Source organism: Muntiacus reevesi, chromosome 18 (assembly GCF_963930625.1).
Source record: "Muntiacus reevesi chromosome 18, mMunRee1.1, whole genome shotgun sequence".
Taxonomy (NCBI): Eukaryota; Metazoa; Chordata; class Mammalia; order Artiodactyla; family Cervidae; genus Muntiacus; species Muntiacus reevesi.
Genome location: NC_089266.1, coordinates 53,831,129 through 53,857,952, shown reverse-complemented (window position 1 = coordinate 53,857,952; position 26,824 = coordinate 53,831,129). Strand labels below are relative to the sequence as shown.

Here is a 26,824-nt window from a genome sequence, read left to right as displayed (position 1 = left end):
GGTTTTATCCAGAAAAGCACTGACCATCCTTTTCCCCTCACCATCTCCTGAAGGGCATCCTCCCTTCTCTTGGACCTTAGAACCTCTGCCTCTTGTATTCTGAGGCTCCAGCACTGAGCTTCTGCCCTGAATCCTGCCTCGTGTCAGCCACCCAGGGGACTGAGTGCTTCCTGCCCTGGGACTTCTGTGTTTGCTGCATTATATCCTGGGGATCGTCTTGATCAAACTGCCCCTTGGTCTGGGTCCCTTGTAAATCCTCAGGGTCACTGAGGGGCGGGTGATGGAGAGTCACGAGGCCCCGGGGCCAGTCCTGGTGGCGGCCCTCCACGTCCCCTCCACGGGCCCTACTGCTCATCTTCAAAGGAAGAGGGTTTGGATGAGATGTCTTGAAGTCAGCAAGCCCCAGCTCAGGCCATGACTCAAGCTCAGAGAATCAAAGAGGAAAGTACCCTCTGGGAGCGCTTGACCCGGACACTTCCTATTAGCAAGACTTCAGCAGTTACTAGGGGCTCAGTGAGTCCACACGTCCCTGGTGACCCTGTGCAGGGCCCCGTCGGGGCCTTCCTGCATTCCTCGTTTCTTTGATTATAGGAGACTGCTTTCATTCAGCCTCCATAACCTTCTCTGAGTTCCAGTGGACAGAGTCAAGCAATTGATAGTTAGGGAAGGGAGGGGGTCTGAGACCAGGCAGAAACAAACCATCAAGAGCAGCCTTGGGGTAACATCCTGTTTCATCATCAAAGGATGTTGTTACATTTCAGTCACTAAGTCCTGTCCCACTCTTTGCGACCCCTCGGACTGCAGCACACTAGGCTCCTCCGTCCCTCAGTATCTCTCGGAATTTATTCAAATTCATGTCCATTGAGTCAGTCATGCTATCTAACCATCTCATCCTCTGCTAACCCCTTCTCCGTTTGCCTTCAGTCTTTCCCAGCATCAGGGTCTTTTCCAATGAAATGCATCTTCACTTCAAGTGGCCAGAGTATTGGAGCTTCAGCTCAGCATCAGTCCTTCCAATGAATATTCAAGATTGATTTCTTTTAGGATTGACTGGTTTGACTCCTTGCGTCCAAGGGACTCTCAAGAGTCTTCTCCAGACCACAGTTTGAAAGCAGTGATTCTTCAGTGCTCAGCCTTCTTTATGGTCCTGCTCTTAAACTGTGCATGACTACAAGAAAAACTATAGCTTTGAGTCTACAGACCTTTGTTGGCGAAGTGATGTCTCTGCTTTTTAATACGCTGTCTAGGTTTGTCATAGTTTTCCTTCCAAGGCATAAGCATCTTTTTAATACGCTGTCTAGGTTTGTCATAGTTTTCCTTCCAAGGCATAAGCATCTTTTAATCTTTTAACTGCTGCAGTCACCATCTGCAGTGGTTTTGGAATGCAGGAAAATAAAATCTGTCACTGCTTCCATCTTTTCCCCTTCTATTTGCCATGAAGTGATGGGACCAGATGCCATGATCTTAGATTTTTGAATACTAAGTTTTAAGCCTGCTTTTTCACTCTCTTCTTTCACCCTCATCAAGAGGTTCTTTAGTTCCTCTTCACTTTCTGCCATTTGAGTGGTATCATCTGCATTTCTGAGGTTGTTGATATTTCTTCCAACAATCTTAATTCCAGTTTGTGATTCATTCACCCTGGCATTTTGCATAATATGCTCTGCATAGAAGTTAAATGAACAGGGTGACAGTATACAGCCTTGTCATACTCCTTTCCTAATTTTGAACAAGTCAGTTGTTCCATGTCCTGTTCTAACTGTTGCTTCTTGACCTGCATACAGATAATATGGTCTGGTATTTCCATCTCTTTAAGAATTTTCAACAGTTGGTTGTGAGCCCCAGAGTCAAAGGCTTTAACATAGTCAATGAGGTAGAACTAGATGTTTTTCTGGAACTCCCTTGCTTTCTCTGTGATCCAGTGAATGTTGGCAATTGATCTCTGGTTCCTCTATCTTTTCTAAATCCAACTTGTACATGTAGAAGTTCTTGATTCACGTACTGCTAAAGCCCAGCTTGAAGGATTTTGGGCATAACCTTAGTAGCATGTGAAATGAGTGCAACTGTGTAGTAGTTTGAACATTCTTTGGCATTGCCCTTCTTTGGGATTGGAGTGAAAATTGACCTTTTCCAATCCTCTGGCCACTGCTGAGTTTTCCAAATTTGTTGGTTATTGCATGCAACACTTTAACAGCATCATCTTTTTGGATTTCAAATAGCTCAGCTGAAATTCCATCACCTTCACTAGCCTTGTTCGTAGTAATGCTTCCTAAGGCCCACTTGACTTTACATTCCAGGAGGTCTGGCTCTAGTGACCTCCATCATGGTTGTCTGAGTCATTAAGACCTTTTTTGCATTGTTCTTCTATGTATTCTTGACCTCTCTTCTTAATCTCTTTTGCTTCTGTTAGGTCCTTACTGTTTCTGTCCTTTATTGTGCCCAAACCTTGCATGAAATGTTCCCTTGATAGCTCCAGTTTTCTGAAAGAGATCTCCAGTCTTTCTTATTCTGTTGTTTTCCTCTACTTCTTTGCATTGATCGCTGAGGAAGGCTTTCTTCTGTCTCCTTGCTCTTCTTTGGAATGCTGCATTCAGATGGATATATCTTTCCTTTTCTCCTTTGCCTTTCACTTCTCTTCTTTTCTCAGCTATTTGTAAACTCCTCAGACAACCATTTTGCCTTGTTACATTTATTCTTCTTGGGGATGGTTTTGGTCACTGCCTCCTGTACAACATTATGAACCTCCATCCATAGTTCTTCAGGCATTCTCTCTTCCAGATACAATCCCTTGAATCTACTCATCGCGTTCACTATATAATCATAATGGGTTTGATCTAGGTCATACCTGAGTGGCCTAGTGGTTTTGCCTGCTTTCTTCAATTTAAGTCTGAATTTTACAATAAGGAGCTCATGATGTGAGGCACAGTCAGCTCCCAGTCTTGTTTTTGCTGACTATATGGAGCTTCTCCATCTTTGGCTGCAAAGAATATAATCAGTCTGATTTAGGTTTTGACCTTTTTTGGTGATGTCCATGTGTAGAGTTAACTCTCGTGTTGTTAGATAAAAATGTTTGCTGTAACCAGTGTGTTCTCTTGGCAAAATTCTGCTCACCTTTGCCCTGCTTCATTTTGTACTCCAAGGCCAAACTTGCCCATTACTCCAGATATCTCTTGACTTCCTGCTTTTGCATTCCTGTCCCCTAAGATGAAAAGGACATCCTTGTTTGGTGTTAGTTCTAGAAGGTCTTGTAGATCTTTGTAGAACCAGTCAACTTCAGCTTCTTTGGCACCAGTGATTGGGGCATAAACTTGAATGGTTTGCTTGGAAATGAACTAAAATCATTCTGCCTTTTTTGAGATTGCTTCTAATTACCCCATTTTGGACTCTTCTGTTGACTGTGAGAGCTGCTTCATTCCTTCTAAGGGATTCTTGCCCACAGTCATCTGAATCAAATTCACCCATTCCCATCCATTTTAGTTCACTGATTCCTAAGATGTCCTTGCCATCTCATATTTGACCACTTCTAATTTGCCTTGACTCATGGACCTAACATTCCAAGTTCATATGCAATATTCTTTACAGCATCAGACTTTATTTTCACCAGCGGGCACATCCACAGCTGAGAATCATTTCCACTTTGGCCCAGTCTCTTCATTCTTTCTGGAGCTATTAGTAATTGCTTTCCACTTCTCCCCAGTAGCATATTGGACACCTTCTGGCCTGGCGGGATCATCTTCCAGTGTCATATATTTTTGCCTTTTCATACTATTCATGGATTTCTCAGCAAGAATACTGAACTGGTTTGCCATTTCCTCCTCCCGTGGACTGCATTTCATCAGAACTCTTCACTGTGAACCACCTGTCTTAGGTGGCCCTGCCTGGCATGGCTCATAGCTTCATTGAGTTACACAGACCCCTTTGCCACAACAAGGCTTTGATTCATGAAGGCGTCATCAAAGATTACATACCACAGTGTCTTTGAGCTATTTTGCTTATGTTGAAACCCCCCCCCTAGGTAGGAGAAGTTAATGATTAATGATAATGTGCCGCCCACCAGCATGTAGACCCCAGACCAGGTGGATCTGAAGCTTGCTGAGGTTGACTCCTTACCTCACCACCAACCCATGGGAAGAATGTCCATGAGCTGATCACACCCTCTTTGAACAATTTCTAGTAATATAAAACTTGTCACAGTCTTCCCCAAGTTGGGACGCTTGGTTTTGAGGGCATTAGCCTGCTGTGTCCCCCATTACCTGGCGAAGTAATAGAGCTGCCCTGTTCTGCTTCACTCTCAGCTGTCTCTGAGCTGTGATTCGGCACCGCTGCTCAGGGGAGCTGAGCTTTCAGCATCCCTGGCTCCCTGGACCAGCTGTGTGCTGTGTGTGAGGCGGACCCAGCCATCGCTGAATCATAAATCATTTACCGTGAATGTGGTCGTTGTTGTCATGATGAGGGTTTGACAGACATTTTCTCCGAGTTTATTTTTGGTTCTTTCTTTCTTCCACAGGGTGGTCCAGGTGCTTCCAGCACTGGCTTTGGAAACTTTGAGGAAATCGGGCCCCTTGACAGTGATCTCCAACCACGAAGGACCACTTGGGTACAGTGAGGAAGGCCCCGAGCTGTCAGTGCCACGTGGCCTCTCCCAGACTGAGCCCTACCCGATCCCACCCCATCCCCAGGTTGAGGGGCCCCACCCCGCCCCCGCCCTCTTCCTCTGTATGCAGGGGGACCGTGGGCGCTTGTCCACAGGCCTCCCCTCCACCAGCCACTTCCATTTCTGAAGGCAGCTTGTCCTACACCAGTCACCTTCCCAACTCAGCGACCTTTCTCTCCACTTCCCTGCAGAAACCTCCGTCTGCTGTAGCAGACACCTGGACCTTGGCATTACCCAGGTGCTAGACCTCCCTACAGTCTCAGACCCCAGAGCCCCACCCTCTGGCCACGACCTCCAGTCCTTTCTTTCTTCTCCTCCCCTCCTGTCTCAGTGCTTGTCTTCCTCCAGATTTCAGACCCCTTGTCTTCTGCTCTTTTGATGCCTCTCTGGTTCTCTGACTCTGCCCTGTGCCTCCGTTCTTAGCTTCACCTCCTCACTAGCCCCTCTCTGACCAGCCCCCATCCCCGGCTCCCTTGTTCCTCTCCCTCCAGTCTGGGGTCTGTTCCGCTGTCCCCACGCTTGACCCCTGCCCCCAGGCTGCCAGATGGTGAGGGGCTCGGCAGGGTGGGGGTATTGCTCTAGGCTCGTGGCCACCCTCCGCTCTCTGCTCCTCCCCCATCTGCTGAGGGACCTTTAGGTTATTTCCACCTTTTGGCTGTGATGAGTAATGCAGGCAACATTAGCATACAAATACTGGTTGGGTCCCTAGTTTCAGTTTTGGGGGGAATTTCTGGGTCCTTTTGTAGCTCTGTGTTTAATACCCAAGGTTGTTAATATTTTTCCTCCACCCCTCTTTCACTACCTTTCAGGGGTGCTTTCAAAGGGCTCCCCCAGCCCCACCCTGTAATCCACATGCCACATGAGTGAAACACTCCAATGGCAGTCCCTCCTTAGTTTATCGTCTTGCAGGTTCCCCGAAGATCAGATCCAGTTTCCGACACAGAAATTGGCTCCTGCTGCCCCCAGGCACACCTCCCAGCTCCTCTCCAGTGCCCTCTTCCTTCAGGCCTTTGCAAGGGCGATTCCTGGGCTTCAACTTCATTGCTTGGGCCACCCAGTCACACCCAGCTCACCATGTTCACCTCTGAGACTCACCGCAGGAACACCTCCTCCCAAAGCTCCCCTCAGAGTCCTTTCATTTTCTTGTCTGTCTCCACTTGAAGACCAGTGGATTTTGCTTTTGACTCAGGATCTTTGCACAGGCTGTTCCCTCATTCGGAACATTCTTGTACGTGCTTCCAGGTGAAATATCACTTCCACTTGCAATAGCAGAGTGCCCCCTCTGGCTTGTCCCCAAGCCTCCCGTGACAAACAGTCACGTGACTGGGGCAGAGAGCTTGAATAGGAAGTGAGGAGATGCTGGCCTTGGTCCTGATGCGGCCATTACCTATCCAACTTTGTGACCCTGGACAAGTCCTGGGCCTTTTCTGGCCTTTAATTTCCTAGTCAGTAAAGGACATGGCTGGATTGTGTTATTACTAGAGGTCCTTCAGGATATAAAATTCTCAACTTTTGTGGGAAAGGTAGTAGAATAAATTCTGTTTTTGTAGTGTTCAGCAAAGCCAGCCAACGTGGAAACTAGATTCATCTTGAAGAAAATATATGTGTGGTCCAGACCTCCTACTGCTTCGAGCTGTTGCTCAGACTGACACTGCATGGTTCTCCCTGCGCTAACGTATTACATCCAGAACGTTTGTATTGTGTGAAAGTGACAGCGTAGATGCTTCGATCCCCACGTATATGTGACTCTTCCCTTCTTGGCTCTCCTTTCCTTTGCTCTACTAGTCTGTGTCCCTGTCCAGTTTTTTTTTTTAAACCCGTATTAATAACAGACCATAACCACACTGATATCCTCACATGTGTGGCTTTTGTTGAGCTCATAAAAGATGATCCAAAGATAGTTGGGGACTGGCTGGCTGATTGCAACATTTGACTTTCCTGGGGTGGCGTGTAGCTCCAGTCGGCCAGCCTCCTGTTTGTGGATAACCCTGTGGGCACTGGATTCAGTTATGTGAACAAGAGTGATGCATACGCCAAAGACCTGGCCGCCGTGGCATCAGACATGATGGTTCTCCTGAAGACCTTCTTTGATTACCACAAAGAATTCCAGGTAAGCGGGGCCTCAGAAACAGCTCAGCAAGGGGCTCGTGGTCACAGCACTGAATCCATCAGGTGCAAACACCCACAAGAGTTACACGCCCAGCTCATTCCAGAGAAAACCTTTTTGTACCCAGGGATCAGGTTGTGGGCTTCTGTTTCTGTCATCTCTAAAGATGGTTTTAGCTTGAAACAATGACCCTGCACCCAGTATTCTACTGAAACATAAAAATCAGATATGGGAGGAAAGATCAATAGAAGCAGATTTGTTTTTGTTTTGCCTGGCCATTACATGCAGTAGAAACTTGAAATGGAGTCATGTGAATTAAAAGGCATTCAGAAAAAAAAAAAAGGCATTCAGGATATTTAATTCCTTGTAAATTCCTTTTCTTCCTAGACGATTCCATTCTACATTTTCTCAGAGTCCTATGGAGGAAAGATGGCTGCTGGCATTGCTCTAGAACTTTATAAGGTAACAGGGAAGATGACTTTGTTGTTTGGTTCCAGACAGAAACTGATTATGTTACTTGTTGTACTCACCTGGTAATTAAATATACTTTGAATAGGACCTTGTACATAGAAAGTAAGAGTAAGTCTGTAGTAATAACCATAAAAAATTTCAAAAAGAATAGTGAAGTTGGCACTGTCTGATATTAAACAAACTATTCAGCTGAGTAAAGCATTTTGGTGCTGGTATAGCAACAAACGCAGATAAATGTAGCAGGCTAAAGAGTCTGGAAGCATATTTTATCTGTACTTATATATATGTATGTTTATGCATGTGACTATGTATATGATACATATATATCATACTTACATATGATCATATATAAATGATAGGATGGTATTTCAGATCGCTGTGGGAAAGACAGAATGTTCAGCAAATGGTCTGGAGACAAATGGCTATTACTTTGGAAGACAGTAAAGTTAGATTCTTGCCTTGCGTAAAACATCAGTTTTTTTTTTTTTTTGACTGCTCTGGGTCTTTGTTGCTGCACACGGGCTTTGTCTAGTTGGGGTGAGCAGTCACTACTCTTCGTTACAATGCACAGGCTTCTCATTGTGTTGGCTTCTCCTGTTGTGGAGCACGGGTTGAGGGTGTGTGGGCTTCAGTAGTTGCAGCTCATAGGCTGCAGGGCTGAGCAGCTGTGGTTTGTGGGCTTAGTTGCCCCGAGGCATGCAGAATCTTCCCAGGCCAGGGATAGAACCCATGTCCCCTGCATTGGCATGGCAGATGGAGTCTTAACCACTGGACCACAACAGAAGTCCAAAACATCAGTTCTTGATAGATCAAAAATTTGAATGTAAAAATTAGGACTATAAGAGTACTTGAAAATATAGTAGAAAAGATTTATAATCTTGGTAGGAAAAGCTTTCTTTCATAAGATGAAAAGCCAAAAAGGATTATTTTGACATAATTTAGATCTTGTAGAAATTTAAAACTTCTTAGAGTTCTATAAATAATTTTAAAAGATATGTATACAGACTCACAAATATATAACAAAAAAAGTCTTCATATCAATATATCCACTTTAGAAAGGATAATATCATCATATGAAATTGGCAAAAAAAAATATGGGGAAATAATTTATTGAAGAAATGCAAACAGTCTGTGGACATGTGAATGGTGTTCAGCTTTTATTAGTAAATCAAAGCTGTGGGATTTGCAAATATTTTAGAAAATTGGTAACCCCCAGTTTTAGTAAGACGTTTGTTTCTTGGCAGGAACCTATGACAAATCTAGACAGTGTGTTGAAAAGCAGAGACGTTACTCTGCCAACAAAGGTCCCAATAGTCAAGCCAATGATCTTCCCAGTGGTCATGTATGGTTGTGAGAGCTGGACCGAAAAGAAGGTGGATTGCCAAAGAACTGATGCTTTCAAACTGTGAGAAGACTCCTGAGAGTCCCTTGGACAGCAAGGAGATCAAAGCAGCCAATCTTAAGGGAAATCAACCTTGATTACTCATTGGAAGGACTGATGCTGAAGCTGGAACTCCAGTATTTTGGTATCTGATGCAAACAGCTGACTCGTTGGAAAAGTCTGTGTTGCTGGCAAGATTGAGGGCAGAAGGAGAGGAGGGTATCAGATGATGAGAAGACTGAATGGCATCACCAAAACAGTGGACAGGACCTTGGGCAAACTTCAGAAGATAAGGAGGGACAGGGAGGCCTGGTGTGCCTCAGTTCATGGGGTTCCAAAGAGCTGGACACGACTAGGCGACTGAACAGCAGGGAAATAAGTGCTCTCATGCATGTTTGCTAGGGAGGAAAATTGGTGAATCATTTTTAAAAGGGCAATTTAACTGTATCTGTCTGCTTTTAAAATGTATGTGCCTTTTGCCCCAATAATTTCACTTGTAAGAGTCTGTCCTGTGGGATTGCTTATACATGCATGTGTGTTAGAGGATGTTTAGCTCATTATCGCTTACAATGTCCATAAAAGGAAAACAAGCTCAGTGACTATCTATTCAGTTCAGTTCAGTCGCTCAGTCGTGTCTGATTCTTTGCAACCCCATGGACTGCAGCACACCAGGCTTCTCTGTCCATCACCAACTCTCAGACCTTGCCCAAACTCATGTCCATTGAGTTGGTGATGCCATCCAATGATCTCATCCTCTGTCGACACCTTCTCCTCCCACCTTCAATCTTTCCCTGCTTCAGGGTCTTTTCAAATGAGTCAGTTCTTCTCATCAGGTGGCCAAAATATTGGAGTTTCAGCTTCAGCATCAGTCCTTCCAATGAATATTCAGGACTGATTTCCTTTAGGATTGACTGGTTGGATCTCCTTGCTGTCCAAGGGACTCTCAAGAGTCTTCTCCAACACCACAGTTCAAAAACATCAATTCTTCCTTGCTCAACTTTCTTTATAGTCCAACTCTCACATCCATACCTGACTACTGGAAAAACCAAAGCTTTGACTGGATGAACCTTTGATGGCAAAATAATGTCTCTGCTTTTTAATATGCTGTCTAGGTTGGTCATAACTTTTCTTCTAAGGAGCAGGTGTCTTTTAATTTCATGGCTGCAGTCACCATCTGCAGTGATTTTGGAGCCCCCAGAAATAAAGTCAGCCACTGTTTCCACTGTTTCCCCATCTATTTGCCATGAAGTGATGGGACCAGATGCCATGATCTCAGTTTTCTGAATGTTGAGTTTTAAGCCAGATTTTCACTCTCCTCTTTTCACTTTCAGCAAGAGGCTCTTTAGTTCTTCTTCGCTTTCTGCCATAAGGTGGTGTCATCTGCGTATCTGAGATTATTGACATTTCTCCTGGCAATCTTGATTCTAGCTCGGGCTTCATCCAGTCCAGAATTTCTCATGATATACTCTGCATATGAGTTAAATAAGCAGGGTGACAGTATACAGCCCTGACATACTCCTTTCCTGATTTGGAAACAGTCTGTTGTTCTATGTCCAGTTCTAACTGTTGCTTCTTGACCTGCATACAGATTTCTCAGGAGGCAGGTAAAGTGGTCTGTTATTCCCATCTCTTTGAGAATTTTCCACAGTTTGTTGTGATCCACACAGTCAAAGGCTTTGGCATAGTCAATAAAAGTAGTAGATGTTTTTCTGCAGCTCTCTTGCTTTTTTGATGATCCAGCGGATGTTGGCAATTTGATCTCTGGTTCCTCTGCCTTTTCTAAATCCGTCTTGAACATCTGGACGTTCATGGTTCACCTGCTGTTGAAGCCTGGCTTGGAGAATTTTGAGCATTATTATCTATAGAAGATTACTTAAGTGAAATACGTGGATCCTTCCATGATGGACAGTTTGCAGCCATCAGAAAGAATGGGTAGATCTGTGTAAATATACACATACGAATATATATATGCTTATGAAACCAAAGAAAGAAGTTAGAATAATATATACTATGTTAACTGTGGTTAACTCATGGGTGTGAGGGTGTAGGTGGGGCAGAGGTAAAGTTTTTTTTCATATTTTTCTCCTTCTGTGAGTAAATATTTTACAGTGAATTTGTATGACCTTTTTTTTTACATTGAAGTGTAATTGATATTCAATATTATATATTCCCCATGTACAATATAGTAGTGGTAGCGTTAGTCGCTCAGTTGTGTCTGACTCTTCGTGATCCCACAGACTCTAGCCCCCTAGGCTCCTCTGTCCATGGGATTCTCCAGGCAGGAATACTGAAGTGGTTTTGCCGTTCCCTTCTCCATAAGATCTTCCCAACCCAGGGATCAAAGCTGGGTCTCCTGCATTGCAGGCAGATTCTTTAGGGTTTGAGCTACAGGGAAGACTCTCATGTACAATATAATGATTTATAATTTGTAAAAGTTATACTCTGTATATTCCCTGTCTCCCTTCTAAAGAAGATGGGGGCTGCACCAGACCCCACACAGATCCTGCCAACACCCTTGGGAGAACTTCACAGTTCCTATGCATCTTGCAGATGGTGGGCGGCAGGACAGGTACCCTTGCCCTCTAGTGGATGTCTGAGGTCTTTGGGTACCCGGAGCATCCCAGGTGGGCAGAAGCGTTCTGTACTCAGGAAAGGCTGTGTATTAAAGCGTGACTCCCTCCTGTTGAGGAAGGGAGGGAGGTCCCTGGATCTTCTTGACAAGGATGTTTCTTGGCTTCTCTTTCAGGCCATTCAGCAAGGGACCATCCGGTGCAACTTTGCCGGGGTTGCCCTGGGTGACTCTTGGATCTCTCCCATCGGTAAGTAGGACTTTTTCAGATTTGTTTTTTGGCAGGGGGCAGGGGCGGAGGGGTGGGGAAAGGTGTGTTGGTGGGGCTGAACTGCACGATGTGCAAGTCTTAGTTCCCTGACCAGGGATGGAGCCTGGGCCCCCTGCACTGGCAGCCCGTGGACTGCCAGGGATGTCCTCAGTCCACCTTGTGAAAAGGACTGCCCTCTGTGGTCCTTCCCGGATGAACCTCCTAGGACACCGTGACATTGCAGAAGCCTTGACCCAAGACCTGAGGGGTCAGCTGGTTTCCTGCCAAGTGTCTCTCTCAGAGTGACAGAACTGGCCTCCTGCATCCTTCAAGGGTCTCATCACAGCTGCGTTAACAATACTAAACACTTTATATGTGTTAACTTTGCTGAAGCTTAATGACATCTCCATGGGACGAATGGGATTATTATCCCAGGATTGGAGGTGATGAAAGTGAGACTCAGGTTAAGCCATTTTCCTGAAGTCACACAGCTAAACCCAGGATGCACATGAAGGCAGCAGGCACTCAGCCGTCCCCGTGCGTTCCTCCTTGAGACCAGTAGGTCAGCCTCCGGCTTTGCACATGCTCTTTGTCTGGTCCAAAATCTCCCGAATTCAGCTTTCATGACCCACCTGACCTTATAAGTCTGTCTGCCCAGCCCTGAATCCCTCCTTCCAGGTGCACCTTATGCATCACTCTTCCACCCCAGAAGTACTCCCTTTTGGGGGGAGAATTACTGTTCACTTTAGTGTGCACTTATTAATTGCTTGCTAGGGAGCAGGTGTTGTGCTCAGTGCTAGGAAAGATACACAGACCTGCTTCATGCCTTCAAGAAGATCTGCACCATTCAATATGGTAACCATAACCACAATACTGAAATCAGATTGATTATATTCTTTGCAGCCAGAGGTGGAGAAACTATATACAGTCAGCAAAAACAAGACCAGGAACTGACTGGGACTCAGATCGTGAACTCCTTATTGCAAAATTCAGACTTAAATTGAAGAAAGTAGGCAAAACCCCTAGACCATTCAGGTGTGACCTAAATCAAATCCCTTATGATAAGACAGTAGAAGTGACAAATAGATTCAAGGGATTAGCTCTGATAGAGTGCCTGAAGAACTATGGACGGAGGTTCGTGACATTGTACAGGAGGCAGTGATCAAGACCATCCCCAAGAAAAAGAAATGCAAAAAGGCCAAATGATTGTCCGAGGAGGCCTTACAAATAGCTGAGAAAAGAAGAGAAGTGAAAGGCAAAGGAGAAAAGGAAAGATACACCCATTTGAATGCAGAGTTCCAAAGCAAGATAAGAAAGCCTTCCTCAGTGATAGTGCAAAGAAATAGAGGAAAACAGTAGAATGGGAAAGACTAGAGATCTCTTCAAGAAAACTAGAGATACCAAGAGAACATTTCATGCAAAGATGGGCATGATAAAGGACAGAAATGGTATGGACCTAATAGAAGCAGAAGATATTAAGAAGAGGTGGCAAGAATACACAGAAGAACTGTACAAAAAAGATCTTCATGTCCCAGTATTGATGATGGTGTGATCACTCACCTAGAGCCAGACATCCTGGAATGTAAAGTGGGGCCTTAGGAAGCATCACTGCGAACAAAGCTAGTGGATGTGATGGAATTCCAGTTGAGCTATTTCAAATCCTAAAAGATGATGCTGTGAAAGTGCTGCACTCAATATGCCAACATATTTGGAAAACTCAGCAGTGGCCACAGGACTGGAAAAGGTCCGTTTCCTTTCCATTCCAATCCCAAAGAAAGGCAATGCCAAATACTGCACAATTGCATTCATCTCACACACTAGCAAAGTAATGCTCAAAATTCTCCAAGCCAGGCTTCAACAGTACATGAACCATAAAATTCCAGATCTTCAGGCTGGACTTAGAAAAGGCAGAGGAACCAGAGATCAAATTGCCAGTATCCATTGGATCATCGAAAACGCAAGAGAATTCCAGAATAACATCTACTTCTGCTTTACTGACTATGCCAAAGCCTTTGACTGTGTGGATCACAACAAACTGGAAAATTCTTCCAGAGATGGGACTACCAGACTGCCTTAGCTGCCTCCTGAGAAATCCATATGCAGGTCAAGAAGCACCAGTTAGAACTTGATATGGAACAACAGACTTCTTCCAAATCGAGAAAGGACTATATCCAGGCTGTATATTGTAACCCTGTTTATTTAACTTATATGCAGAGTACATCATGCAAAATGCCAGACTGGATGTAGCACAAAAATCAAGATTGCCGGGAGAAGTATCAGTAACCTCAGATACGCAGATGACACCACCCTTATGGCAGAAAGTGAAGAAGAACTAACGAGCCTCTTGATGAAAATGAAAGAGGAGAGTGAAAAAGCTGGCTTAAAACTCAACATTCAGAAAATTAAGATCATGGCATCTGGTCCCATCACTTCATGGCAAATAGATGGGGAAACAATGGAAACAGTGACAGACTTTACTTTTTTGGCCTCCAAAATCACTGCAGATAGTGACTGCGCCATGAAATTAAAAGATGCATGCTCCTTGGAAGAAAAGCTATGACCAACCTAGACAGCTTATTAAAAAGCAGAGACATTACTTTGCCAACAAAGGTACATCTAGTCAAAGCTATGGTTTTTCCAGTAGTCATGTATGGATGTGAGAGTTGGACTATAAAGAAAGCTGAGCGCCGAAGAATTGATGTTTTTGAACTGTGGTGTTGGAGAATACTCTTGAGAATCCCTCGGACTGCAAGGAGATCCAACTAGTCAATCCTAAAGGAAATCAGTCCTGAATATTCATTGGAAGGACTGATGCTGAAGCCGAATCTCCAATACTTTGGCCAACTGATGTGAAGAACTGACTCATTGGAAAAGACCCTGATGCTGGGAAAGACTGAAGGCAGGATTAGAAGGGGTGACAGAGGATGAGATGGTTGGATGGCATCACCGACTCGATGGACATGAGTTTGAGCAAGCTCCAGGAGTTGGTGATAGACAGGGAAGCCTGGCGTGCTGCAGTCCATGCGATTGCAAAGAGTCAGACACGACTGAGCAACTGAACTGAACTGAGCCACATATGACTCTTTATATTAATTAAAATGCAATAAAAATCGCAGTCTTGCATCTGCACTGCTCACATTTGAAGGTATCCAATGGTCGCAGGTGGTTGTGGACTTGTGGACCACACAGATGCAGAACGTTTCCATCACTGCAAAAAGTTCTTTTGGACATCAGAGGTACACATCCAGGATCAAACTACGGCCTTCAAGTCAAGTCTGTCCTGCCACCCTACTTTAGTAAATAAGCTTTTTGCTGGGACACTGTCATGCCCGTTCATTTGTGGAATACAGGTCATCTGTTTGGAGCCTGCAATAGCAGCGTTGAGTTGTTGCAGCAGAGCCCAGCTGACCTGCAAAGCCAAACATATTTACTGTTTGTCCTTTTACAGAAAAGGGTTGCCAATCCCTGGTCTAGATAAAGCAGGAATTGGGATTCCTCGGAGGGCTGCAGTTGATTCTTTATAAGAAACTGAGGCCCAGACTTGATGGTTTAGCCGGAGAGGAGTATGACAGCTAGTTTCTGAAGGACCTGATGTGTCTGCATTTCTCAGGGTGTGTCCTGAAGAATTGAAGTGCCATGCAAAGGGCTCCATGGCCAGATAAGTTTTGGAAGTGCTAAATACGGCTCCACCTCCTCAAGGTTCACAGACTCATTAAAGGCTCTGATAAGTCCTGCAGTAAAAAAAAAAAAAGTGTTGTCTTTTGCATAAGCTCAAAGGTATTTAGCCAACAAATCATATTTCTGCGTTAATACCTAGGGTAACATCCTGCATAAGTGAGGTTATTTGAAACAGACTTTGAGATGCTTGGACTTTGGGGGGAACTGTTGAAGGCTTTGTAGCAAAGGAGTGGTGTGTTAGCCATTGTGTTATCTTAATGCCTTCTTGTAAGTTAAAAATGTTCCTGTTGCTCAAAATCTCTAGTATGATGGCTATCAGGGATATAAAAGAGAGACATTGAATAAATAAGGGCTGTGTTTTCATTTACTCTTTTCTCTTTTTGGAGAAGCTATTTTGTTACCCTACCCTAATGATTGGAGTAGGAAGTGGCATCCCACTCCAGTATTCTTGCCTGGAAAATTCCATGTACAAAGGAGCCTGGTGGGCTGCAGTCCATGGGGTCACAAAGAGTCAGATATGACTGAGTTAGTGAACATGAGCACCATGTATTCAAATGTGCTCTATAAGTTATGGTCCTTGATATAAGTCAAAGTGTGTGTGAGTCACTCAGCTGTGTCCAACTTTTTGCAACCCCATGGACTGTAGACCACCAGGCTCCTCTGTCCATGGAATTCTCCAGGCAAGAGTACTGGAGTGGGTTGCCATTTCCTTCTCCATTGATATACATCAACTGTACTTCAATTTAAGAAAAATTACAGAAAACAAAAGAAAACCACATAAGCAAAAAAAAAAATTGTGCTTGCTACCTTCTTGGCACTTCTATCAGTGGACTAGCCTTACTTAATTATGATAATGGTGAACTTGTCCAAACCAAGCCCAACTGTTCTCTGTAAAGTTAGGTATTGTCTTATTCACATTTGTCTCATAAAACTCATTATTGGCTTTATGCCAGTTCTCACACCTTTAAATTCTCAGTGTATTTTTGGAATTGAAATGAGTTGATTGACAGTGTAGCCCCAGAAACTTGATGAAATCATTAGTATTCGTCCTTAATTAGCTCCTTGGCGGAAGCTTGTGTCCTCAAACTGGAGGAGCGGGCAGGGGCAGAGCAGAGTGGAGCAGAGGGCGGGGAAATACCTTAAACCATCACAGTCTAGAAGCGTGCAGGTAAGCGCCTCCACTACACACGCACGGCCTGTCTGTGGACCCGTCCCTGGCACTGAGTCACTGACTGGGCCGGTATCAGGCCAAATTAGTGTGGCCTTTAGCCCTGAGTCAACAGAAAGGGTCCCACACCCTCACCCCACCTCCCAGCCACCAAGACATGAGCCCTGGTGGGTTAAGGAGCCTTCAGACCCAAAGCCACTATGATTCTTGCTTCTGTCTCTTTCTGCTTTGGGAGGAAAGCTAGTTAGGTATTTTGAGGGGTGGACAATCACAGAAAACTCACTTTGTCTTTACATGGTTTCCTTTAGATTCAGTGCTCTCCTGGGGACCTTACCTATACAGTATGGTAAGTAGACGAGCCTCCAACTCTCACCCTAACAGCCCAGCCGACTTTCTCTGGCTCTGTCTGTGGGAGGGACCAAGCTAGTTGGGTTTGTCTGTGCAGTTGACACAGCCCCTCAGGCACCTATCTAATAATCCATATCAACTTGAAAACCCTAAGCAGCAGCCGGCCTTGGGGACAAATTTAAAGAAACATCAACACAGTTATCCCATTGCTCCAGGTACTAGACGTGCACATTTTAAAATCTCCCCAGATTTATATTATAGACATTTCCAGAACGCAGAAGAGTTGAACGATCGTGGTGAGCACCCATATTCCCATCGCCATTTTCCGGTGTTTCCTTCATCAGTAAACACAGCGCTTGTTATGCTGTCCTTTTCTATGGACATGCCCCTTGCTCCTGCCGTCCACTCTCTGTTACCCATCCCTACCCCCAGCGTTGCCTGAGTTCTGTCTCTTGCAAAATCAGAGTGTTCTTGTTTGCATTCCAGTCTCTTCTCGACGACCAAGGTCTGGCAGAGGTGTCTGAGGTTGCAGAGGAAGTCCTGGATGCCCTGAGCAAGGAACTCTACCAAAAGGCCACCGAGCTCTGGGGGAAAGCAGAAATGGTCATTGAACAGGTAAGAGGGGTCACGTGTGGACCAGCCTACTTGGCTTTTCCCTGGGGGTGAAGGGACCTTGGTTGGTGTTGTCAGGGCTGGGGTCTATCCGGAGACTGCCCATAAGTCTGGAAATGATGTCAAGCTAAACGATACATCTGACCAGTCTGAGCAGTGACAAAGTCAGAAAGCCACCCAGCCTGCAAGACTTGCCTGTCCCTCAGCTGAAGGTATGGATTCTGTAAGAAAGAATGTGTTCCTCCAAGGTGAGTGTTTGGGTCCCTGCCAGCCAGCATTCTGGCCGCAGTGAGCCAGGAGGGAAGAATTCACAGATTGAGGACTCGAGTGTGTAGGACCCTCTGCAGCTCAGTTCTTCCTGGAAATTAACACACAGGCTCTTGGTTTTCTCCTGTGGCATTGGAGCTGCCCTTGGATGAGCTACCCCCAGGAGACTAGACTGGCACTGCTGGTCCCCTAGGCCTCCAGAGCTTATTTCTTTCTGGTCCGAGCAAATGTATAAAATTAAAGCTGTCCTTGGACGAGATGGGGAGCCAGGTGCTTTACTGTTTTGCAACTCTGGTAATGGATAAACAAAGAAAACAAATAACCCAGTTCATTTCTTGTGTATTTCAGAACACAGATGGGGTGAACTTCTATAACATCTTAACTAAGAGCTCTCCTATGTCTACAGTGGCGTCGAGTCTAGAATTCTCCCAGAAACACCTCGGTGAGTGGACCTTGACATTGTGAGACCATATCTCAACCTCCCTGCCTCTACCAATTTTTTGAAAAGTTTTATTGATACATAATTTACATACCATAACTTTCACCCATGTTGTATAATTCAGTGGGTTTTAGTGTATTTAGAACATTTCATCACCACAGTCCTGTTTTAGAACATTTCCATCACCCCAGAAAGATCCCACATGTCTGTCTGCAGTCAATTTCTTTTCCCACTTCCAGCCTCAGGCAACCACTAACCTGCTTTCTGTCTCTCTAGATTTGCCTTTTCAGGACATTTCACATAGATGGAATCATGCACGAGGTAGTCTTGCACTTAACACGGTGTTTCTGAAATTTGGAAACCAGCTTCTACACACTGAATTACAATGTTAAGCCTCCTAAAGGCTGGATTGAGTTGTCTTCACTGCGGGTGCTGAATGCCTGATATCCCCCCTTTATAAGAAGCTGCCAGAGACCTCTAGGTTCCACTCAGCTGATTTCCTTAGGCCGTGCTGCAGAACCTTACTGGCCCCAAAGGACATAAAATGCACCAGTCAAAGCCAATAAAGCCTCTCCACTTGGAACAGATTCCTGACTTTCCTCCCATCTGGGGAATCAGGGGACCATTTTTCATCTTCCAGGTGCAAGCCTCCCTCTCAGCATCCCTGGCAGCTTAGAAAAGAGGGTCCCTTGGTCTTGTTTCCAGTCCTTTGACTCACCGTGTACCAGTTTGTTTTAGTTCCTCTTTTCCAACGCCACGTGAGACACCTACAACAGGATGCCTTAAGTCAGCTCATGAATGGTCCCATCAGGAAGAAGCTCCGAATTATTCCTGAAGATTGCACCTGGGGAGGTAACTTGTGTGACTTAACGAAGTATTGTTTGTAGAGCCGGGGGTGAGAGAGGTGACAATTCAAAGCCTTAATTTGTAGAATGGGTGTTAGTGATGGTGATGGCATGTTTAGTTGCAGGTAGAACATTATTACCATTCGCGTTTGTTGGATGGGCAGACATACAGAGACAGTGAGTGGCGTGCCAAAACTGGTCAGAATGAAGGATTGGTAAGGGAAGTGGGCGGGGAAAGAAGTGAAGCGATTGATTATAAGTTGATCATTGTTGAAGTCGGGAGTGGGTCCATGAGAATCATCATCACCCTCTCCTCGTTACTTTTATGTCAATGTGAACTTTTCCATAATAAAAACTTGAGATTTTAAAAAGCCATGCCCGAGGCCACGGTTGGTTGTGAGTGTGTTGGGGGAAAAAAAGTCGTTTTTGGACAGGGTTTGAGCAAGCCGGCCTCTGCACGCATCCTGATGTGGATGATGTGGTCTGGCATCTGTTGCCTTCTGGGCTGAAGGTCATAGTGGGGAAGTATTGGGATCCTCAGGGACCAGGGCCAGGGAGAAATAATCTAATGTAAGTTCCTGCTCAATCTTATGGGGAAGCCGTGAGCAAGCGGGACTCCCATGCTCCTGGAGGGGGAACCCGCCAAACTGAGGAGCATTTTGTTCATGTCCAAGAGCCCCCAAAGCTATACTCCGTGGGGTGGAACCTTGACAGCTGCAGAGACTGGGACTCGGCCAGCCTCCCTACCCTCGGTCAGCAGAGCACTCATCCTAGACCTGGTGTCTTCATGTCCCCGTCACCCCCTGGAGTTTTCTAGAAATGAAGGGAAAGTTCGCTCAAGTAAAAAAATGCGATTTCAGAGCCATGAGGGGTGCAGACAGCCATGGGGGGCTGTGGTGCTGAGGAGGAGCAGATATGAGCATCCTGGGAGGCCAAGTGCAGGCCAGGCTTACGGGAACACACCTTGTCAGCTCAGCCCCCTTCTCTTACCCTCATGGCTGTCTCGTCTGGCCCCAGCTTCTCTTGTTACAGGGACTTTTGCAGGTGAAAACTGCTAAGAGCAAGCTCACCCTGGCTCTGGGTATGCCTGTGTAGGGTCTGGATAGGAGACTCTCCTTTCTGGGCACCCTCCGTGTCCTGAGCCCACTTTGTAGTCTGCCAGGTGTGTGTTCCTGTCCCAGCTTGCCACGGGCCCAGGGCGTGTTTCTCAGCCTCTCTGAGCCTCACGTTCTTTGCACGGAGCTGATGAAGGAAGAAGGCCATGGGATGCTGACACAGGACATACTTAGCCCAGTGACTGGCAGATAAAATTCAGTGGCAGCTGTTGCCCTTGTTTTTCACCGTGGTCTAGGATCCAACAAGAATGCTGTGTAGACCGCCTCCCCTCTTGCCCGGAACTGGTCATCCATGCGGCTGTACCAGGGACAAGCTCCAACTATGTTCAGGGCCAGTTTGTTGATGGTTTCAGGTAGCCCTACTTGTTCAGAGCTTAACACCTGGCCCTGGGGGAAAACAAAAATCAGAAACCTTAGCCTTGGTGTTACTCAGAAAAGGAGGAAAACTAACGGTAACCCCAGAGCAGTGGTGTTGGAGAAGCCTCTTGAGAGTCCCTTGGACTGCAAGGAGATCCAGCCAGTTCATCCTAAAGGAGATCAGTCCTGTTTCCTTGGGCATTGGCCTTCTCTCGGCTTCCATCCCTCATGACAAATGGCATCTGCTTTCGTCACAAGCACCTGCGTGAACAGAGTGTGTGCGCTGTTAGTGCTTGCCCTCTGCACGGCCAGCCTGGGGCGCGGATTTCTGGGCCAGAGGGTTCTGTTGGGGAAGCAGCTGTGTGTTCAGTCTTTGTCATGTGGTGCGTGGCGGTCACTCTCGGGGTGCTGGAGGCTCTGGACTGAAGAGCGCCTCTTGTTCAGGCAGGTTCCAAGCCGCTCTCTCTTTCTCCATCCCCTTGTACAGGCCAGGCTACCAACGTCTTCCTGAACATGGAGGGGGACTTCATGAAGCCAGTCATCAGCATTGTGGACGAGCTGCTGGAAGCTGGGGTCAACGTGACGGTGTATAATGGACAGCTCGACCTCATCGTGGACACCATGGGTAGGAACTGGTCCGAGGGGAGCGAGGAGGCAGTGTCGTGGATGGAGCTGGCCCCTTGGCGGCAGGAGGAAGGCCATTTTCCATACCTGCCTCCACCTCTGACCTTGGCTCTTTGAAGAGGGCAGGGCTGCCTGAGGTTGTGACCCCCTCAGAGAAGTCCAGCCTGTTCATCTTTTGAGGTTTTCAGTCAGTCGGTTCAGTCGCTCAGGCGTGTCTGACTCTTTGCAACCCCATGAACCGCAGTATGCCAGGCTTCCCTGTCCATCACCAACTCCCAGAGCTTGCTCAAATTCATGTCCATTGAGTTAGTGATGCCATCCAACCATCTCATCCTCTGTTGTCTCCTTCTCCTCCTGCCTTCAATCTTTCCCAGCATCAGGGTCTTTTCCAATGAGTCAGTTCTTCGAATCAGGTGGCCAAAATGTTGGAGGTTCAGCTTCAGCATCAGTCCTTCCAATGAATATTCAGGACTGATCTCCTTTAGGATGGACTGGTTGGATCTCCTTGCAATCCAAGGGGCTCTCAAGAGTCTTCTCCAACACCACAATTCAAAAGTATCAATTCTTTGGTGCTCAGCTTTCTTTATTGTCCAATGCAGAGTCTCAGGTCCCGCCTGGATGTGCTGCATTGGGATTTGCATTTTAGAAGGATCCCAAGTGCATTTTGTGCGCCTCCCAGCTGTCAAATTTTATGCCAAGCTATAGGACCCAGACTTCAGTTTCCGCTCTTCTCAGCTCTTCATGCTGGGCCCTGCGTTGTCCCTCTCACCAGGTCAGGAGACCTGGATACGAAAACTGAAATGGGCAGAATTGCCCAAGTTCAACCAGCTGAAGTGGAAGCCCCTGCACAGTGACCCCAAATCTTCAGAAACGTCTGCCTTTGTCAAGTCCCACAAGAACCTGGCTTTCTACTGGATTCTCAGAGCTGGACACATGGTGAGAGTCGGCGACTGTTCCGGGTTCGTGGCTCTGGGGGAGGAGGGAGCCACATGCACTGGGCTCATAGATGCATGGGGCTTGGTGGTATGTCGGGGTCTCTACTGAAGCTCTGTTAGTGCTTCACTGGAATAGTCAAGAGATTGAATCCTGGGGTCTCTACCCTCTGCTCTTCAGGTTAAATGAGTTGAATGTTGCTTTCCTCTGGACAGTTGTCCCAAATAGGAGAGGGAGGGAGGAATTGTCTTTCCCTAACGTTTTTTGCTTTTCTTTTTTTTAAATGGCTGTACAGTTTTGTTTTGTTTATTTATCTGATTTTTTGACTGCGCTAGGTTTTTCTCTAGTTGCGGGTCACAAGAGAAAACCGGTGGACTCTCTCTGGCAGAGCAGAGACTCCAGGCACACAGGCTTCAGTCTGTGCAGGCTGCTGGCTCCAGCACCAGCTCAGTAGCCTGGGCGACAAGGGCTGAGTTGGCCTGCAGCCTGTGGAATCTTCCCAAACCAGGAATTGAACCCATGTCCCCTGCTTTGGCAGGAAGATTTTCAACCACTGGACCACCAGGGAAGTCCTCCCTGACGTTTGGAGGGAGTGATATTAGAGCCCAGTCATCTGTAAGCTGAGCGCAGTGCAGGGTGCAAGGCAGAGAGTGCATGTGAGCAGCAGTGGTTCTGGAAGTTCAGTGTGGAAAAGGAGGCATGTTTCCTTTCTAAAGATTGACTCCACTGGACCTTGCAGCCCAGCAGCATGGGAGCTTGGGAAAGTTTTGTCCAGCACGGGGTCGTTTCACAGAAGGGATGCTCCCTTGAGGATGGCACCCAGGTGCAGCTGACCTCCCAAGTTGTTGTCACAAAGCTGGTCCCCTTCCCGGGAGCAGAGTCTCAGGAAGCCAGCCCTTACCCCCAGCCCCAGGCAGGGACACGAGAGCACTAACGCGGATCCTACTTGCTTCCAGGTTCCTTCCGACCAAGGGGACACGGCTCTGAAAATGATGAGGCTGGTGACTCAGCAAGAATAGGATGGCCTGGGCTGGCTGGAGGTGAACTGCTTGGCGTCAGGGCACGGGAGCCCCTGTGAGCACTCTGGTGCTGTTGGAACCACCCTTCTCCCCTCAAGTCTGACTTGGGGAGAATCTGATTTGGGCTGTGATTGTGAAAGTTCCCGTCAGCTTTGGCAGAGAACGGAATCATTGCATCTGTAGCAACTTGCAAATCATTTCTGCTTGTGAAGACTTTTTTTAAAAAATGGATTTGTTTTAATCAAAATGAAGAGTTGAAATAGCTTAACGTTTTCTTATTATAAAAGCAAACTGTGTGACTTATAGAGAAAACTGGAAATGCAAACAAAGAACCAAATAAATATCTATATGCTCCCTTCCCAGGGAAAAGCACTGTTACCACTTAAATGTTCTTCCTACAAACCTTTTTTTGCTATGTATACATATGTATTTTTTACAAAAACACCATCATTGCTATGTTATGTCATGGTCTACTTTGTTCACACATCAGTATGTCCTAAACACCTTTTATGTCAATAAATTGTTCTCCTATAACATTTTGATGTGTGCTGAGCATTCAATTTTATAGGTGTACCATAATTTACCTACTTAACACTCAGTTGTTTTCCATAAGCAGTTTCTAGTTTGTTGCTTTTATAAATGGTGCTCTGGTGATTTTTCCTGATAGTTGCCTTTTTACACACATCCTTATCATTTTATTACAAAAATTCCCTAAATGTATACTTGTTAGGTCAAAGAATTGTAACATTTTTTTAAATGATGAGTTCAGGACTTTTAAGTGTAATTCATGGCTTATGATCTGCAAAGGGACCTAATAGCTTCAATGATAACCTTGAAACAAATACCACTTCTGATAGTTGTGGGGCTGAGGGTTTGAAAACCCAACCCAGAGTCTTATCCTGCAGTGTGGGGGAAGAGTTATAACAGGTTACGCCTGCGTGACCAGCTCCTTCTGACCTGATGCTAAAACAGACTTCCTTGGGCAGTGCTCCACACTTTCCCCCATGAGCTGGTTTGATGTTGGGGAGAGAGGGCTCCCTTACTCCTGCGTGGACCGGGAAGAACTGAGTCTTGTACTGGGTCCCCCTGGACTCCACCAATGAATGGCAGTCTCCTGTTGCTTCAGCTGGGTATCTTTTGCTGGGAAAAAATTGAACTATGAGTAAAACTAGTTACTGAGCCTTATGAGCCCTTGAGACATTGAAGTGAACAAGTTGAATTCCCAACCACACAGAGTCCTGTTTGTTAGAAATTAGGATATGTTGGGGAAAGGAATGCAGGTTTGAGCATTAGAATATGTCATATTTGTGGCAGATTCCAATGAAGCTGAGACCTCAAAGCTTTTTTGCCACTGGAAGCCCATCTGTTGCTGCCTGAGGAGGCTAGTCTCTTGCCCTGATATCCTATCACCAATTCCCAGACTTGCCTAAGGCCTCTCTGTTCCTGCTATATCCTCTCTCAAGCTGTGCCCATGCCTTCATGGGGATTTTCTGCGAGTGGACTCAGGAAGAAGAGTCTCAGGTTGGTTTTCAGATGGTTCTGCGTGATAGCCGTGCATCACCTGAAAGTGAGCCGTTTTGGCCCTGAAGCTCCTCTCCGGGACAGCCCAGATGGTGGTGAAGGGGAGTCCTCCCAGTGGGCAGAACTTGGGGCAGCTCACCTGTTGGTCCATTTTGCCTGCAAGGAGAAGTGGCTGGAAGAAAGGGTCTGCACCAAATCATGGTTTGGAGAATGGGGCTGGAAGGAGCACAACAGGAAAATGGAAAGGTCTGAAGACAAGGTCTGAGGCTAGAGCCGTCTGAACGGCAGAGCAGGAAGATATTTCAGTTCCATGGAATGCTCATCACAGGGTAGTTCAGTTCAGTTCAGTTGCTCAGTCGTGTCCGATTCTTTGCGACCCCATGAACCACAGCACGCCAGGTCCCTCTGTACATCACCAACTCCCAGAGTTTACTCAAACTCATACCCATCGAGTCGGTGATGCCATCCAGCCATCTCATCCTCTGTCATCCCCTTCTCCTCCTGCCCCCAATGCCTCCCAGCATCAGGGTCTTTTCCAATGAGTCAGCTCTTTGCATGAGGTGGCCAAAGTATTGGAGTTTCAACTTCAGCATCAGTCCTTCTAATGAACACCCAGGATTGATCTCCCTTAGGATGGACTGGTTGGATCTCGTTGCAGTCCAAGGGACTCTCAAGAGTCTTCTCCAACACCACAGTTCAAAAGCATCAATTTTTTGGCGCTCAGCTTTCTTCACAGTCCAACTCTCACATCCATACATGACCACTAGAAAAACCATAGCCTTGACCAGACGGACATTTGTTGGCAAAGTAATGTCTCTGCTTTTTAATATGCTGTCTAGGTTGGTCATCACTTTTCTTCCAAGGAGTAAGCGTCTTTTAATTTCATGGCTGCAATCACCATCTGCAGTGATTTTGGAGCCCAAAAAAATGAAGTCTGACACTGTTTCCACTGTCTCCCCATCTATTTCCCATGAGTTGATGGGACCAGATGCCATGATCTTAGTTTTCTGAATGTTAAGCTTTAAGCCAACTTTTTCCCTCTCCTCTTTCACTTTCATCAAGGGGCTTTTTAGTTCCTCTTCACTCTCTGCCATAAGGGTGATGTCATCTGCATATCTGAGGGTATTGATATTTCTCCCGGCAATCTTGATTCCAACTTGTGCTTCTTCCAGCCCAACGTTTCTCATGATGTACTCTGCATATAAGTTAAATAGCAGGGTGACAATATACAACCTTGACGTACTCCTTTTCCAATTTGGAACCAGTCTATTGTTCATGTCCAGTTCTAACTGTTGCTTCCTGACATGCATATAGGTTTCTCAAGAGTCAGGTCAGGTGGTCTGGTATTCCCACCTCTTTCAGAATTTTCCATAGTTTATTGTGATCCACACAGTCAAAGGCTTTGGCATAGTCAATAGAGCAGAAATAGATGTTTTTCTGGAACTCTCTTGCTTTTTCGATGATCTGGCAGATATTGGCAATTTGATCTCTGGTTCCTCGGCCTTTTCTAAAACCAGCTTGAACATCTGGAAGTTCATGGTTCACGTATTGCTGAAGCCTGACTTGGAGAATTTTGAGCATTACTTTACTAGCATGTGAGATGAGTGCAATTGTACAGTAGTTTGAGCATTCTTTGGGATTGCCTTTCTTAGGGATTGGAATGAAAACTGACCTTTTCCAGTCCTTTGGTCTCTGGTGAGTTTTCCAAATTTGCTGGCATATTGAGTGCAGCACTTTAACAGTAGAGGAAGGGCTTAATAATCGAGTGGTTGGGTTGACTCATTTGGTAAACATCAGACAGCACCCCCCTTGCCCAGCAACTCCTGTGAGCTCGTGAACGAAGTGGCCCTGGCCACAGTGATGGGGGCTTTGTATGGGCTCAGTACCAGGAAAATGTGCCCATCAAGACTGACCTGGCTCCAGCTACTGCTGAGGGCCCAGTCTGTCAGCAGCAGAGACAGCAGTGAGCCCAACGTAGCTCCGTTGTTGCAAGGACTCAGCCAGCCACCTGGCCTTAGGTTGATTACCCTGAACCACTTTCATTATGGAAGAGGCAGCAAGCTGCTCCTACTGGAACTGCCACTTGCTCTGGACATAGGTTTCAGTGCCCACAAAGCTTCTGCCAAAACGGCCATCTGTGGGTTTCCAGAACGCCTCCTCCACCATCATGGAATTCACAGCAAATGAAATACAGCCGTGGGTTCTTGCTCTTGGATTCACTGGTCCTTCCTTATTCCCCATCATCCTGAAGCAACCCCTTTGACAGATGATTGATTGAATGGCTTTTTGAAGATTCAGCTATATTGCCCGGTAGGTGGTGACGCCAGGCAGGACTGGGGCAGTGTCCACCAGTTCGTGGTGAATGCTCTAAATCAACATTCGTTTCTCCCATTCCCTGGACTCCGAAGGTCAGGAATCAAGGGATAAATACGAAAGTCAGTCTTTCTCTGTGTTAATGATCCAACAGTC

The 26,824-nt window shown here is 46.1% G+C and overlaps 1 protein-coding gene across 2 annotated transcripts in view; it reads left to right on the top strand.

Moving 5' to 3' along the window:
* SCPEP1 (serine carboxypeptidase 1) overlaps nt 1-23,370 on the top strand; it is a 31,071-nt gene extending 7,701 nt beyond the window's left edge. For both annotated transcript variants that reach the window (XM_065909698.1, XM_065909699.1), the window contains exons 3-13: nt 4,505-4,594; nt 6,606-6,761; nt 7,146-7,220; nt 11,357-11,429; nt 16,584-16,621; nt 17,110-17,238; nt 17,851-17,944; nt 18,680-18,793; nt 20,746-20,883; nt 21,655-21,818; nt 22,772-23,370. In XM_065909698.1, coding sequence (XP_065765770.1) covers nt 4,505-4,594; nt 6,606-6,761; nt 7,146-7,220; nt 11,357-11,429; nt 16,584-16,621; nt 17,110-17,238; nt 17,851-17,944; nt 18,680-18,793; nt 20,746-20,883; nt 21,655-21,818; nt 22,772-22,834 — 1,134 coding nt within the window. In that variant the 3' untranslated portion in view covers nt 22,835-23,370. The remainder of the gene's footprint in view (nt 1-4,504; nt 4,595-6,605; nt 6,762-7,145; nt 7,221-11,356; nt 11,430-16,583; nt 16,622-17,109; nt 17,239-17,850; nt 17,945-18,679; nt 18,794-20,745; nt 20,884-21,654; nt 21,819-22,771) is intronic.
* Nucleotides 23,371-26,824: the final 3,454 nt, after the last annotated feature.